Source organism: Indicator indicator (genome assembly GCF_027791375.1).
Source record: "Indicator indicator isolate 239-I01 chromosome W unlocalized genomic scaffold, UM_Iind_1.1 iindW_random_scaffold_91, whole genome shotgun sequence".
Taxonomy (NCBI): domain Eukaryota; kingdom Metazoa; phylum Chordata; class Aves; order Piciformes; family Indicatoridae; genus Indicator; species Indicator indicator.
Genome location: NW_026539071.1, coordinates 64,353 through 80,546, shown reverse-complemented (window position 1 = coordinate 80,546; position 16,194 = coordinate 64,353). Strand labels below are relative to the sequence as shown.

The window sequence follows — 16,194 nt, the reverse complement described above, 5'->3', positions numbered from 1 at the left end:
TCAATGCTCCAATCTATCTAGACCCTCCGCAAAGCATCTTGTCCCTGAAGAGAGGCAAAAGCATCTCCTAGTTTGGTGTCATGAGCAAATTTGCTAATGGTACATTCAGCTCCTGAATCCAGATTTTTGATAAATATACTGAACAGGAATGGTCTTAGAATTGAACCCTGAGGAACACCACTAGTGACTGACCACCAGCCAGATGTAACCCCATTCACTACAACACTTTGAACTCTGCCTTTCAGTCATTTCTTACAGAATCATAGAATTCTTTCGGTTGGAAAAGACCTCTAAGATCATTGAGTCCAACTGTCAACCTAACAGCACCATGGCCATTAAACCATGACTTGAAGCCTCATGTCCACACATTTGTTGAACACCTCTAGGGATGGTGACTCCACCACCTCCCTGGGCAGCCTGTTCCAATGCCTGACCATTCTTTCTGTAAATACATTTTTCCTTAATCTCCAGCCTAAACCTCCTCTGGCACAATTACAGGCCCTTTCCTCTTGTCTACCACCTGATACCAGAGAGAAGAGACCAACCCCCACCTGTCTACAACCTCCTTTCAGGGAGTTGCAGAGAGCAAGGAGGTCTCCCCTCAGCCTCCTCTTCTCCAGATTAAACAACCCCAGTTCCCTCTGCTGCTTCTCACCAGACCTGTTCTCTTCACCTGCTTTGTTGCCCTTCTCTGGACACACTCTAGCACCTCAATGTCCTTCTGGTAGTGAGGGGCCCAAAACTGAACACAGTATTTGAGGTGCAGCCTCACCAGGGTAGAGGGGCATGATCACTTTCCTGTTCCTGCTGGCCACACCATTGCTGATGGTGTTCTGATGACCAGGATGCTGTTGGCCTTTTTGGCCACCTGGGCACACTGCTGGCTCATGTTCAGCAGGCTGTCAACCAGAACCCCCAAGTCCTTTTCTGCCAGGCAGCTTTCCAGCCACTTTGCCTCAAGCCTGTAGCGCTGCATGGGGTTGTTGTGACCCAGGTGCAGGACCTAGCACTTGGCCTTGTTAAACCTCCTACAACTGACTTTGGCCCATTGATCCATCCTTGGCTGATCCCTCTGCAGAGCCTTCCTGCTCTCAAACAGATCAATACTTCCACCCAATTTAGTGTCATCTGCAAACTTATTGAGAGTGCACTCAATTTCCCCATTCAGATCATTGACAAAGATATTAAAGAGAACTGACCCCAGTACTGAGCCCTGGAGAACCCCACTAGTGATTGGCTGCCAACTGGATTTAACTCCATTCCCCACCAATCTTTGGGCCTGGCCATCCAGACAGTTCTTATCCCAGAGAAGCATCCACCCATCTAAGCCATGAGCAGCCAGTTTCTCCACAGATTCACTGATTGCATTGTGTTGGAAGGGACCCTCAAAGGTCATCTTGTCCAAACCCCCTGCAGTCAGCAGGGACACCTCCAACTAGATCAGGATGCCCAGGGCCACATCAAGTCTGATCTTGAATGTCTGCAGGGATTGTGCCTCAACCACATCCCTGGGCAATCTGTTCCAGTATTTTACAACTCCTGTTGTAAAGATCTTCTTCCTTATGTCTAATCTAAATCTCCCCTGCTCCAGTTTCAAACCATTCCCCCTCATTCTATTGCTATGTACCCTTCTAAACAGTCCTTCCCCAGCCTTCCTGTAGGCCCCCTTCATTTATAGAATCAGAGAATCATAGAATGACTTAGGTTGGAAGGGACCCTAGAGTCCAATCTTTCTGCCATGGGCAGGGATCCCTCTCAACTAGACTCAGCTGCTCAAGGCCTCATCCAACCTGGCCTTAAACACCCCCAGAGAGGAGGCATCCACAATCTCCCTAGGCATCCTGTTTCAGAGTCCCACCACCCTCGTAATGAAGAACTTCTTCCTAAGATCCAGTCTAAACCTACTCTTCCAAAGCTTCAAACCATTCCCCCTTGTCCTATTGCTAGACACCCTTATGAAAAGTCCCTCTCCAGCCTTCCTGTAGGATCCCTTCAAGTATTGGAAGGCAGCTATAAGATCTCCCCAGAGTCTTCTCTTCTCTAGGCTGAACAACCCCAGCTCCCTCAGCCTGTCCTCATAGCAGAGGTGTTCCAGCCCTTTGTGGCCATCTTTGTGGCCCTCCTCTGGACTCACTCCAACAGCTCTGTGTCCTTCTTATGCTGGGGACACCAGAACTGGAGTCAGTGTTCAAGGTGGGGTCTCACAAGAGCACAATAAAGGGAAAGAATCACCTCTCTTGACCTGCTGGCTGCATTCCTCTTGATGCAGCCTAGGATACGATTTGCCTTCTGAGCTGCATGAGGGCACTGCTGGCTGATGTTGAGCTTTTCATCAATCAACAGCCCCAAGTCTTTTTCTTCAGGGCTACTGCTACTGCACCCAGCCCGAATTTGTGCCTGGGATTGGTCTGACACAGATGCAGGACCTTGCACTTTGACTTGTTGAACCTCATGCAGTTTGCACTGTCCCAATTCTCAAGCCCATCAAGATCCTTCTGGATGGTATTGAAATGTAGTCATAAGGTCTCCCCAGAGCTTTCTCTTCTCCAGGATGAACAACCCCAACTTTCTCAGCCCATCTTCATAGGAGAGGTACTCTGATCATCTTTGTGGCCCTCCTCTGGACCTGCTCCAGCAGGTTTATGTCCTTCTTGTGTTGGGGGTGCTATAGCTGGACACAGTACTCCAAGTAAGGTCTCACCAGAGCAGAGTGGCAGAATTGCCTCTCTCGATCTGCTGACCAAGCTTCTTTTGATGCAGCCCAGGATGTGATTTGCCTTCTGGGCTGCAAGGCACATTGCTGGCTCATTTCCAGTTTCCCATCCACCAGTACCCCAGGAGGATGCTGTGGGAAATGGTGTCAAAAGCTTTACTAAAGTCCAAGTAAACAACATCCACAGCCTTTCCCTCATTCACTAAGCAGGTCACCTTGTTGTAGAAGATCAAGTTCATCAAGCAGGACCTGCCCTTCATGAACCCATGCTGACTGAGCCCAATCTCCTGGTTGCCCTGCATATGCTGCATAATGGCACTCAAGATGATCTGCTCCATGACCTTTCCTGGCACCAAGGTCAGACTGACAGGTCTGTAGTTCCTTGCATTCTCTTTCTGGCCTTTCTTGTAGATGGGCGTCACATTTGCCAATCTCCAGTCAGCTGAGACCTCCCCACTTAGCCAGGATGGCTGGTAAATGATGGAAAGTGGCTTGGTGAGCACTTCACCCAGTGCACTGTGTACCTCCTCATCTCACAGTTGGGCAAGTTGTCCAGTAGGGTGCTGTAAAGGACAGTATGAAAAGGCTTACTAAAATCCTGAAAAACTATATCCACCTTCTTCCCTCCATCCACTAGGCAGGTGATCTTATCATAGAAGGATATTAAATTACTTAAACAGGACGTTTCCTTTTGAACCCATGTTGACTGTGCCTGGTGATTGCATTGTCCTTTAAATACCTTTCAGTAGTACCCAGTATGATCTTCTCCATAATTTTTCCGGGTACTGAGGTTAGACTAACAGCTCTGTAGGTCCCTGGGTCTTCTGTCACCCTCTTTTTTGTAAATTGCAATTCCACTGGCTAGCTTTCAGTCAGCAGGGACCTCCCAAGATGCCCAAGACCTTTGGTATATGATTGAGAGGGGTCCTGCCATAACATCTGCTAACTCCTTCAGTAATCTGGGATGAATCCCATCAGGTCCCATGGACTTGTGAACATTCAGGGGATACAAATGGTCCCTTACAATTTCAATGCCCACAAATGTAAAGTCACTGTTCCTGTACTTATGGTACTCCAACTTAAGAGGACTGGGCAACCCAAGATCAATCAATATTAAAAACTGAGGCAAAAAAAGCACTGAATGCCTCTCCTTTTTCTTCTTCCCTATTTGTCAGATGACCATCCTCAACAAGTATCAACCAAATCTTTTCTTTACAACTCCTCTTGCTATTAACATACTTTAAAGCCTTTCTTGTCTGACACCACACTGGTCAGTTTCAACTCTAATTGTTCTTTGGCCTTTTGTGTCTTCTCCCTGCATATATGAACCATGGCTCTGTAATCTTCCTGTGAAGCTCAACCTCACTTCCAGAGATCATAGAATCATAGAATGGTTTAGGTTGTAAGGGGTCTGAAAGATCATCTAGCTCAAACCCCCCTGCCATGGGCAGGGAAACGTCCCACTAGACCAGGTTGCTCAAGGCCTCATCCAACCTGGCCTTGAACACATCCAAGGAGGGGGCATCCACAACCTCCCTGGACAACCTGTTCCAGTGTCTCGCCACCCTCACTTTATAGAATTTCTTCCTAATTTCCAGTCTAAATCTCCCCTCTTCCAGCTCAAAGCTATTCCCTCTCATCCTATCACTACAAGCCCTTGTAAAAAGTCCCTCCCCAGCTTTTTGTAAGCCCTTTTCAGGTACTGGGAGGCTGTTCTAAGGTCTCCCTGAAGCCTTCTCTTCTCTAAGCTGAACAGCCCCAACTCCTGTAGCCTGTCTCCATAGGGGAGGTGCTCCAGCCCTCTGATTATCTTTGTGGCCTCCTCTGGACCTGCTCCAGGAGTTCAATGTTCTTCTTGTGTTGGAAGCACCAGAACTGGATGCAGTATTCCAGGTGGGATCTCACAAGAGCAGAATAGAGGGGGAGAATCACCTACCTCATTCTGCTGACCACACTTCTTTTGATGCAGCCCAGGACACATTTGGACTTCTGGGCTGCAAGTAACCATTGCCAGCTCATGTTGAGTTTTTCATCAACTGATATCCCCAAGTCCTTCTCCTCAAGACTGCTCTCAAGCCACTCCTTGCCCAGCCTGTATTTATGCTTGGGATTGCCCCAACCCAGGTGCAGGACCTTGTACTCGGCCTTGTTGAACTTCATGAGGTTGGCTTGGGCCCACCTCTCAAGCCTGTCCAAGTCCCTCTGGATGGCATCCCTTCCCTCCAGCGTGTCAACTGGACCACACAGCTTGGTGTTATCAGCAAACTTGCTGAGGGTGTACTCGATCCCACTGTCCATATTGCTGACAACAATGTTAAACAGCACTGGTCCCAGTACTGACCCATGAAAGATGCCACTTGTCACTGGTCTCCATTTGGACATTGAGCTGTTGACTGCAACTCTCTGAGTGTGGCCATCTGGCCAATTCCTTATCCAGTGAGTGGTCCAGCCCACAAGTCCATGCTTTTCCAGTTTGGTAAAGCTTTACACGAGTCCAGTTAGATGACATCAGTTGCTCTTTCTTTATCCACTGATGCTGTAACTCCATTATAGAAAGCCACCAAGTCTGTCAGGCATGATTTGCCCTTGATGAAGCCATGCTGGTTATCACCAATCACCTCTTCTTCATTTTCCATATATCTTAGCAAAGCCTTCAGGAGGATCTGCTCCATGATTTTGCCAGGCACAGAGCTGAGACTGACTGGCCTTTGTTCATACAATTTCTTTTTCCACTTTGGTTCCACAAGGATTTCCCTGTTCAGGCAATCTTGTCTTTTGAAGGTTGTTCTTAAACAACCAGTACTCATGGACACTATAAGCCCTCAAAAGCACATTCCCAGGGTACTCCCTGAATAGCTTAAAGTTTGCCCTACTGAAGTTAGGGCAGCAACTCTGCTGTCCTTTTTTCCTCATCATTACACTGAAAACGTTAAACTCAACCATTTCATGATCACTGTGATCAAGACAGCCATGTTCAAACACATGCCTCAAGAGTCCTTCCCTATTCACAAACAGCAAGTCTAGGAGGGCATGTTTCCTAGTTGGGTCCCTGAGCACCTCTGACAGGAAGTTTTCTCCTACAAGCTTCAAGATTTCTCCAGACCTGCTCATCTCAGCAGTATGATATTCCCAGTTGATGTCTGGGAAGTTGAAATCTCTCATAAGGACAAGGGCTATGGATCCAGAAATTTATCCTATGGAATAACTCATTGTGATGGTTTGAAACTGTCTTTTTAATTTTCCCTTGCAAAGTTCAAACAGAGAAAGCGAAAGAGTGTAAATAAGTCACTATTGGGTGTAAGAAAGCAAAATAATGATTGCTCTAAACACTTCCATTGGATAGATAGAAATGTTTAAGAACTATTACTCAAAGTGGGGCACTCTGCATTCTGCAGTGGGGGCAGTTGCTGGGCTGTTTGGCTGCTGTTTCTTCTTCTCTTCTAGCTGAAGATAACACACTGACCTTGGCGAGCTAAGTTAACAACTTTCTGCTTTAACTAACACTGCTTTCTGCCAGGGGGGGTCTGGGGGGGAAGCCCCTGGGAGAGAGGCCCCTTGGGAAAGGTCTCCTTTGGGGGGAAGCAAAGGGAGTTTGGTTGTGCCTTTCTGTTGATTGTATATATTTGTAAATGTTGTGAATTTTGTATATTTGTACATACTCATTGCATTTCATCATATATTGTAGATTTTGCTTGTAAATACAGCTTTCATTTGCTTCCAGACTGAGCTAGCCTGGTTATTGTTGGTGTGTGGGGGGAATTTCAGCTCACACTGACACACTCATCAGTGCTCATATGCACTACAACATCTTCTTTGTTTTCCATCCCCCTAATCCTCCCCTAGAGGTTCTCAACCACATCATCATTAAATGTACAATCAAACCTCTATCTTGCCTACAGTGCAACACCTCTACATTGCCTTACCCTGCCCATCCCTCCTGAACAGGCTGTAGCCCTCCATCATAGCGCTCCATTTGTGGGACTCACTCCACCAAGTCTCACTAATACCAATGTTATCTGTCCTGGTTTGAGCTAGAACCAAATTAATTCTGTTCAATGATTTTACTTTTCAGCTCAGTGTCTTCTAAGTAACTGCACTTTCTGCAGTTAATGGCATTTTTGCACAGACAGTGGCTACTCTTAGAAGTGATAGAACTTGATGTTTATAGTTACTACCAAATATTGGTGTGCAGAAAGGCTCGTAATTATAGCATCATAAAATTGTTTTGATTGGAAAAGTCCTCTAAGATCATTGAGTCCATCTGTCAAACTACCACCACCATGGCCATTAAACCATGTCATAAAGTGCTGTGGTACTTTTAGACTATGCCTTTAAAATTTTTCACAGATCTTGAGCAGAAAGTAGTAAAAGTGTAAATAAATCACTACTGGGTGTAAAAAGGAAAATAATGATTATTCTAAACAATTCCATTGGAGAGATATCTCCCATAAGATTTGGTTCCCAAAACGATTTCTCTTCTCGCTTCTTCGCTGGGGAGATACTAATTGGCTTTATTGGCTTTGGCTGCATCACTTTTATTTTGGCTAAGTCTAATATCTTTGCTTCTCCCTCTTGTCCCTTGTGTACAGGAGGGTAAGGGGGAGGCAGGGAGGGAGAAGCTGTTACAGCTCCCCTGGTCTTTTGGCCAGGGGGGTCCTAGTGCTGTTTTGTTAATTGTAAATACCTGTAAATATTGTAAATACTGTGTATTTGTACATATTCATTGCATTTCATTGTAGACTGTAGTTTTGCTTGTAAATATAGCTTTCATTTGCTTCCAAACTGAGCTGGTCTGGCAAAGTTATTGTGGGGGGGGAATTTCCAACCCACCACAAGTGTCATGTCCACATGTTTCTTGAACACCTCCAGGGACAGTGACTCCACCACCTCCCTGACCACTCCTTCAAGAAAGAATTTTTTCCTAATATCCAATCTAATCATTGCCTGGTGCGACTTGAGGCCATTTCCTCTTGTCCTACCACCTGATACTAGAGAGAAGAGACCAATCCCCACCTCACTCCAACCTCCTTTCAGGGAGTTGTAGAGAGCAAGGTGGTCTCCCCTCAGCCTCCCCTTTTCCAAAGTAAACAATATCAGTTCCCTCAGCTGTTCCTCATAAGACCTGTTCTCCAGACCCCTCACCAGTATCATTGTCCTTCTCTGGACACACTCCAGCACCACAATGTCCTTCTTGTAGTAAGAGGCCCAAAACTGAACACAGTACTTGAGGTGTGGCCACACCAGTGCCCAGTACAAGGACACAATCACTTCCCTACTCCTGCTGGCCACACTATTGCTGATCTAGGCCAGGATGCTGTTGGCCTTCTTGGCCACCTGAGCACACTGATGGCTCATGTTCAGCTGGCTGAACCCTAGGGGAAGGGATCCTCAATCTCACATCAAGGCCAATGACACTAAGAGACACCCTGGGCCTGGAATTGGACCAAGGCCTGGGAAGAGAAGACCTGAAGTGCAGTATAAGATATTGCTCAGGAACAAGTCTTTGGAGTTATTGTAGATATTTCCATGAATACCTTAGCTCAGTAATAGCAAAAAAAAAAAAATTATTATTAGGAAAGAAATAGAGAATAAAATTGGAAACAATTTTATTACTGCACAACTTCATAGTTTGTCTCCATTCCTGAATATTGTGTGAAGTTTGGCTCCCCCTTCATCTTAAAAACTATAGAGTACAACAACAAAGATTCTGGAAAAAGGGAATGATGTCTACAATAGAATTTTAAAAGAGAACTAACTTTTGTATTTAACAAATATCTGAAGTTTATCTTATGAAAATAAGTCTTTCCTCCTCAACCATAGCAGAAACATAAGCTCAGCAGCAACTGACAAATGCTATGCTTCTATTACTGAAAAATCCCTGTCAGTAAGATTATAAAAGTATGGGATGGCTTCCATAGTAGGAAACCTAAATAAACTAGGAATCTTAAGCGGTACACAAACAATAGCTAGAAATTAGTTTTTCAGTTTCTTCCAGGGCAAGGAAGTAAGAGGCAAGAAATGAAGATAACAGAAGCCAGATTTAAAAATTTTCTTCATGCAAGGATATGTACAACTCAGTTCTGCCCATTGCCTAAGTAGGTTTTTGATGTTAAAAGTTCAGTGCTCCTGTAAAAGATGAAGGATTAAGTACTACATAACAAAATAAATTAAATTATTTTTTATACAGTACTTAAAATTACTTTGATAAAGTAACTGACAAAAATCTAAACATGTTACTATGTAGTTATTAGTTATACACTATTTTCATAAATTCTGTATTTCCTATTTAACTTCCTCTAATTTTGGGGATTTTTTTTGTGTTTGTTTTAGGGGATTTTTTTTTATTGTAGGTTGGGGGTTTTTTGTTTGTTTGTTTGTTAAGAGTTGTAAATCTTATAGTCTAGGCAATAGCAACGGAATTTCAGTATAACATATCCCTCACTCGATCTTCAGTTTTTGTGCAATATTTGTTATATTTACTTGGGGGGAAAAAAATAAAGCTGAGTAGATTAAAAAAACAACCACCCACTAATACCATACCTCTGATCCTTCTGCATTAAAATGATCCAGTGCTTGTTTCCTCAATTCCCCTTTTATTGATCCATCAAGTCTCTAAAGAGATTGAATATTACAGTTAAAAAGGAGCTCCTACTATATTCTAGTTGGAGAAATTGAATTCTCAATTGACAAAACAGTTGGAGGGGGGAATAGAAGTAATGTAACACTTCATTTTTCTAATGAATCAGTTTCATTTCAAAATACTATTTTAGCATATAGTAATTGTCAGTCTTTTCCTCTACATAAAATTAAAACTTCGATAAATCTTTCTACAAAAAGGCACTTTTCTTAAGATAAAGTGGTAAAGATCAAAGTTTCTTGGCTAAAACCAGCACAATTCTTACCTGAAAGGGAAACTGACGATACTTCAAATACTCTGCTAGAATGTCTAGCATCCTCACCATCTGGGAGAAAATCAGCACTCTGTTGCCACGTTCTCGTAGACGAATCAGTAGCTTGTCAAGAAGGATTAATTTCCCACTGCTACGTATTAAATGCTACAAGATGAGAATATGTATATTTCAAAATAAGTTCACCTCGACACTAATATCCGATGCAGTTGGTTCAACATTCAGTAACTGAACACGAAAGTTTAATTAAGTATTTAGTCGATCCTGATCTTGTAAAAACTCATTATAAAAGTACTCTAAATGAAATCAGCAAGAACACTGACTAGTATGTTTTTCATATAAATTCATTTCTATGAGCTCTGGCTCATAAAACAGCATCTTGACATTTCATTAAAACATTAATTAACTATGCTGTGCTATGAGTTAGAGCAGTTACAGTGTAGACTCAAGTTCTTTTTTAGCGAGTAAACAACAACAGAGACTACCTGACTACCTTAGTACTACTTGCTCCTCAATTTCTGTCTTTTTAATAGAAATAAGCATTACTACTTGATCCTCTAAGTATTTTTAAACAATGCCTAATCAGTCAAGTTTCTCAGGCAATATAAAATCTGGTTTGTAGAGGTCAACAGACTTTAGCTAGGTTACAGTGTTAAGCCTTCTCAGCTCCAGTGGGAACAACTAGACCAGAAACTCAGGTTCATGCTGAATTTAATGTTGAAAACATTAGGCTTCTTTAGCTGAAGAGGCTCAGGATAGAATTTTGGGGAATAAAAAATTTGGAATTAGGTGTTTTTATTTTTTATGTCAGAAATAAGAATGATGTATCATTCATAATTAGTGCTAACAAAGATTACTCAGATGAGCCAAGGAAATCATTGTTACAGGTATGCAATTATTAGCAGCAATGGCTGAACAGTTCTGATAAGTTATAATTATAATGGGTTATAAATTATATATATAAGAAGTCAGAGTGTGCCAAGTTGCAAATTAAACACCCTTTAGCTTTAATAAGTGCTTTATAGTATAAAATAGCTTATGCAGTGACAGCTTGTGATTTCAATCTAATAGTTTTGGAAAAGTATTTAAATTATGAACTTCAAATCTTACAGAAAAAAACCAAAACTGATCTTTAGAGATATTTATGTTGTTATAAACTGCATCAATTATTACAGTCCTTTTATCTGTTGCTGTGGTTCTCAACCACAGCAAAAGGATTAGTTAACGTTTACAAAAAAGTAAATCCACAACACAATCACAGATCATCTTTGGTAGTGATAATTGCTTTCATTTATAACAACAAAACAACCAGACTAAGCTTTGGACGTTGATTACTTTTATTTCTTTTCACTTGGTAGTTTGAGGGCATGCAGAGAACAGTGTTGGGTTACAAAAAATGTTTAAAGAGATTCTGCAGATTACTTTCTGGTATTACATTGATTGTTGGTGTACCATTGCCAGCATTTGCATTTATATTCAATTTACCTGCTTATTTAACTGCTTTATTTTAACATGGGTTTAAAATAAGTCTTAAGTTTATTTAGTCTGAAAATACACAGACTCTTTCAAACTATTCCCTTCTTATTTTGATCATAATTCAAGTCAGGGATATTTTATTTAGTATTGATCTTTTTATTATTCATTTCTAGTTAAGAAACAGACAAAAAAAATAATGAGTTCACTTACCTGTAAAATCAAGGATGCACATTTCATAGAGAAATTGTTCTTTCTTAATATACTTTAATAAGAACTAATAAATTGCCAGAACACTATAAAATTTCTGTGTGCACATTAGAGACATAAAAACACTTAAAAAAAAAGTATTACCTGTAAGGCTTCCTGTTTATTATAGAATTCTTTATCATCCGGTGGTTTAATGAGGTAACAATGGTTACAACACTTCTTGAGTTCCATCATGATGTTCAAAAAGCCTGAGGTACTGCCTTTTGAACCTTTACTCAGGGCTTTATAATTCCTGGTTAAAATCCACCTATGATATAGAATGTGCAATGGAAGTAATTTCTAACCATTTGTGGAAATATGCAGGATGTAAGCTCTCAAAATATCATCAGTTCAAATTGTATTATGAGAACTATTGCACTTCAGTAATTTTCATATAGATATTAAAATATCAGAAATTGAAAAGTGTCATTACTTACTTGTAATATTGCTTCTGCAATGCACTCATTTCCATCCTCAAAATATGTTCAACCTTAGCAGGTAAAGACTTTTCTACGTCTTTTTTAACTCTTCTGAGTAGAAATGGTTCAAGTTCTTTGTGAAGACTTGCATAACCAAACTCTCTCCCTTTGCCATGCTCCTCCTCAAAATCTTCCCAGGAAGAAAACCTTTAACATACGAAAGAATAAATGTAAAATAGTGACATACCATGAGCATAGACAAAGACCATCAATATACTATATGCACACAAACACATATGGACTTCTTCCCCACTCGCCTCTGTTTTAGTAAACAAATTTCTGAATTTGCATCTCACAAGAAATTCCAAATATTTTGTCTGCAAGTAGAATGAAAATTTCCAAACTTTTACAGAATGAAAATTCAAAACAGAACTACTGAATTTTAATTTCACCAGTAGGTGCCAGACAACCACCTTACTGGCTTTGCTTGTAAGGTTCTGAAGAAGTCAATGCAATGAATACCTGCAAAACTAATTAGAGCTACAGTGATTTGCATTTACAAGATATCTGAAAGGAATATGTGCTCTTATTTATCCCAGATATAAACAGAGGTCAGTATAGAATAACAATATAGTAAACCTATTCTATGCAAATCATAAGGGCAAATTGGCTGCTTGACTGAACTACCGGATATGGGGCATTGTAGTACGTTGTTTTCATTCATGTTACTAACACAGAAAAGACATCCTCAGCCCCATTCTATTTGCCTAGATTAAATCCATGTGACTTTCCTTTTAGAATAAGATGAAGCATCATTTCAGGATTCTGAGCCATACATCAATCCATCTTTTTGTGGACTACTAAACCAGAAAGTTACAACTGCTACCAAAACAAGTTAACAAGACCACCATGAAAAAATATGTGCATCTATTTTCTATAAAATATTTAAACTATTTCAGAAGGCAACGATCATGAAAATAAAAGAGATCACATTCCTTACTTTTCTGGCATGATGAAATGCAGCAAAGACCAAAGCTCTTTGAGAGAATTTTGCAGAGGGGTTCCAGTAATAAGAAGACGATGATTAGACTTAAAGTTTATTAAAGTCTTGTATAGAAGGGAATCATCATTTTTTAAACGATGAGCTTCATCAACTCCTATAAATACCCAATTCAGACCACCAAGGAATGACTTAAAGAAATAGGGAAGGGGGAAGAAGACATTATACAAGTTAATATATTGTGCAGTTTCTGGCATTTCACATCATCACTCCTTTTATCTTAATAACAAATGGACACCTATATGTTTTTAGTGTTAATTATGGGGTTTATGTTTGCTAGATTCAACAAAAGGCTATGCAGTCATCTCAAGTTTAAAAGAAAAGTATAAAACAAGTTTATACTTGAGGGGGGAAGAAGAAGGCAAAAAGCTGATCTATAAATTTTCAATTGACAAAAAACCCCACTATTGACTCCTTTTCCAGCATGCACGAAGGAATTAAATTGAAAGCCAACAAGTAGAATGTTTTTAATTAAAATTTTCATATGCTGTTAGGATTAGTGATAACTCTATGTGTTACCCTCATGAAGAAAGTACTAGCATGCATAATACTACATAGAATTTCAGAGTTGTGAATCACAGGTGTTTGGGGCTAGGGGCTGGTTTGGTGATTTTAGTCCCTGAATGATGGTCTAACAGGAAAGTAGAGGTTTTGAGATGCAAAGAAATTGCTACAGCTGATGTGAAGCTCAAGCAAACAAGAAAAAAGTTTTATCTACTCAATGGGGGGATGGGGGGAGGATGTAGAAAGCCTCACCACATACATAAATTCTATAAGTGCTTAAAGAGAACTTCACTGTCATACTTGCAAGAGCAAAGCCATCATATTTCCTAACCATTTAATGGCCCAGAACCCAAATATGTGCCAACTTTATAGTTTTACATTCTGCAAATGATTTTATCTCCCTGAAGAACTAAGTGTGATTACCTTATCTTTCTGCAAAATTTCATAAGTTGTTAGAAGTATATTAAATTTTAATCGCTTCGTCTGTGGATGCATCCATTCGTGAGTTCTTATCTACAAGAAGAATCAAGTGAACTATAAGCTAGAGAAAAATGACCTTACTGATCGGGATGACTTCAGATACTACAGCAATATAGATGCTAAGTGACATACAAGAATCTGATCATGAAAATGGAACATCACATATGAAGCTTCTTTTTATTCTTTAAAGTTCTTAAACTGTGTGGGGTGTTTGGTGGTTTTGGGGGGATCTTTTGATGCGTGTGCATTTTTGGGGGGGTTTGTTGGGGTTTTTTTAAAGGTAACTTACATTTCTCTATTCAGGAAACAGGTTAAGATTTTGTCTTTCTGGCTTAAATATTTATTTTGTGCACCTAAATAATCACATGACAAAAGACAACTTATTTTCAAATACAAGGCTGTGTTTTTAATCCTTTTTATTATTAAGCAGGAATGAAACCTTTCACATACATTTATATGGGATCAACATCTGCGCTTTTAATTTCCATTTTAAACACATACAATGGTTCAAATAATATTTGAGATTAGCATAAGACAGGAACATGAAGTGTGTCATATTTACTACTAATCTTTTTCAATTATACAAAGAAATACTCACCATATTTCTGCTAGTTATATCTCCTAAGTAAACCACAGCATTCATCTGAGGAGCCCAAGTTTGAATCTCTCTTTGCCAAGATGTCAAGGTAGAAAGTGGCACGACTAGCAAGAAAGGCCCATACAGTTGATGTTCGTGAAACAAGTAGTTCAGAAAAGAAATTGTTTGTATTGTTTTACCCAGACCCATTTCATCTGCAAGAATACAACTATTCCCTCTAAAAAACAAAACAAAACAAATTAAATTTATAAATTATTTCAAATTAAAACCAGCAAGACTAATTTAAGATTATACTTACTTGCACCACGAGTGAGCAAGCCAATTCAGTCCATTTAATTGATAGTCTCTTAACTCTAAACTCTCATGCCCTCCAATATAAGATGGTTGCTTCTTTAGTGCAACAAATCTTGGCCTCTGTTTTAGAATCTGTCAAAAGCAAATTGAGCATCAGTCCCACTACTAAGTGAAGTTACCAAAATGTCTTCTTATAGAAACAAAGTAGCTGTAGAAATCTGTTTGGTCACCAAGTCTAGTCTTTAGTCTAGTCTTTATTCATCACAACTAGGCCATATAGCAATCTCAACCCATTTGCAAGGTAAAATTAGTTTGACAGTTGATCTAAATCCCACAACAGAAGTGACATTAATTCATTCACAAAGGTTACTTAAAAAATATATTAAAGTACTAAACAATTTCATCTTTGAATGGCAATAAAATAAGTAGGGAACAAATATCTAAAAAAGGCTGTTTTTAATACATACTACGTATATAAATACAGCTATCATTACTGTTCTGGACAACATTCAAAAATATTTTATAATATGCACCTTGGTTTTGGATGCATAAAATGCGTCAACATTTTTTTTATTATTGCAACTGTATAAATCCACTGAAACAACACACTCACCTTGCAGTCCTTAAATGGAGTAGTCTTGGATTGATTTCTGCTAAAATACTCATCAATACATGCCTGAAACTTTTTGGCAATGAGAGCACCGTCTTCCCAGCTACATTCTGAGTAAGGCAGACCCTGCCACTTGCAATAGTAATCTGGATAACCAGCTGCTGATTTCTGATTTGAATGAGCTGCAGAAATGCATCAGAGATACCAGATCAATATTTCCCTTCTGTATTTTAAGAGAACACTCATTTTAGGTGATAAGACAACATGAACTAGTTTCAGAGCAAAGACAGTATGACAACTTTTCCCTTTATCAGAGATTTTGTTTTGCCTTAAGTTATTAAGGATATTAATAACCTAAATTTCTTAACTATAAATTCAACATGCAAGCAATAAATTTGCAACATTCTCAACACTTTTCCATCTGGAAGTTTGTCACATACCAATTATCCTTTCCACTATTTGATACTGTTTATGTAGATCATCTGTAAGTTCCTGCTGGAAGTTATAATATTCCACGTCTTCTGAAGAAGCATTTTTCAGCCTGGAATGGAAATTTATTTGCAGTATTTATTAGATTGGGTAGTCCTAAAACTTAGAAAATCTGGCAGTTTTAAAGCTCTGAATGTAAGCACCATAGGAACGCTGCTTAAAGAGCTGCTTTGAAGAAGCTACAACTCTGAAATCCCTTCTATAATAGTTGCATCTAGCCTAGGTACCTCATCACTGATGTCTGAGGAAGCTTATCAAGAGACAACTACAGCTACAGCTTGTACTAATCATGCAGCTCATTTACAATATCTCTTCTCAGCACTGAGTAGTGTTCTTCATGTGGTATTTTCATGGAAGAACACTGAAGGCTCTCTATAAGAATCTGTCTTATGAGTAG

At 39.9% G+C, this 16,194-nt stretch overlaps 1 protein-coding gene across 1 annotated transcript in view; it reads right to left on the bottom strand.

Moving 5' to 3' along the window:
- The window catches only part of LOC128979911 (chromodomain-helicase-DNA-binding protein 1-like), a 130,389-nt gene that overhangs the window by 54,679 nt on the left and 59,516 nt on the right, over window positions 1-16,194 (bottom strand). Inside the window, 10 exon segments of the mRNA XM_054398306.1 lie at window positions 9,254-9,325; window positions 9,616-9,768; window positions 11,449-11,611; window positions 11,781-11,969; window positions 12,763-12,953; window positions 13,750-13,839; window positions 14,405-14,621; window positions 14,703-14,830; window positions 15,312-15,490; window positions 15,749-15,849. Coding sequence (XP_054254281.1) covers window positions 9,254-9,325; window positions 9,616-9,768; window positions 11,449-11,611; window positions 11,781-11,969; window positions 12,763-12,953; window positions 13,750-13,839; window positions 14,405-14,621; window positions 14,703-14,830; window positions 15,312-15,490; window positions 15,749-15,849 — 1,483 coding nt within the window.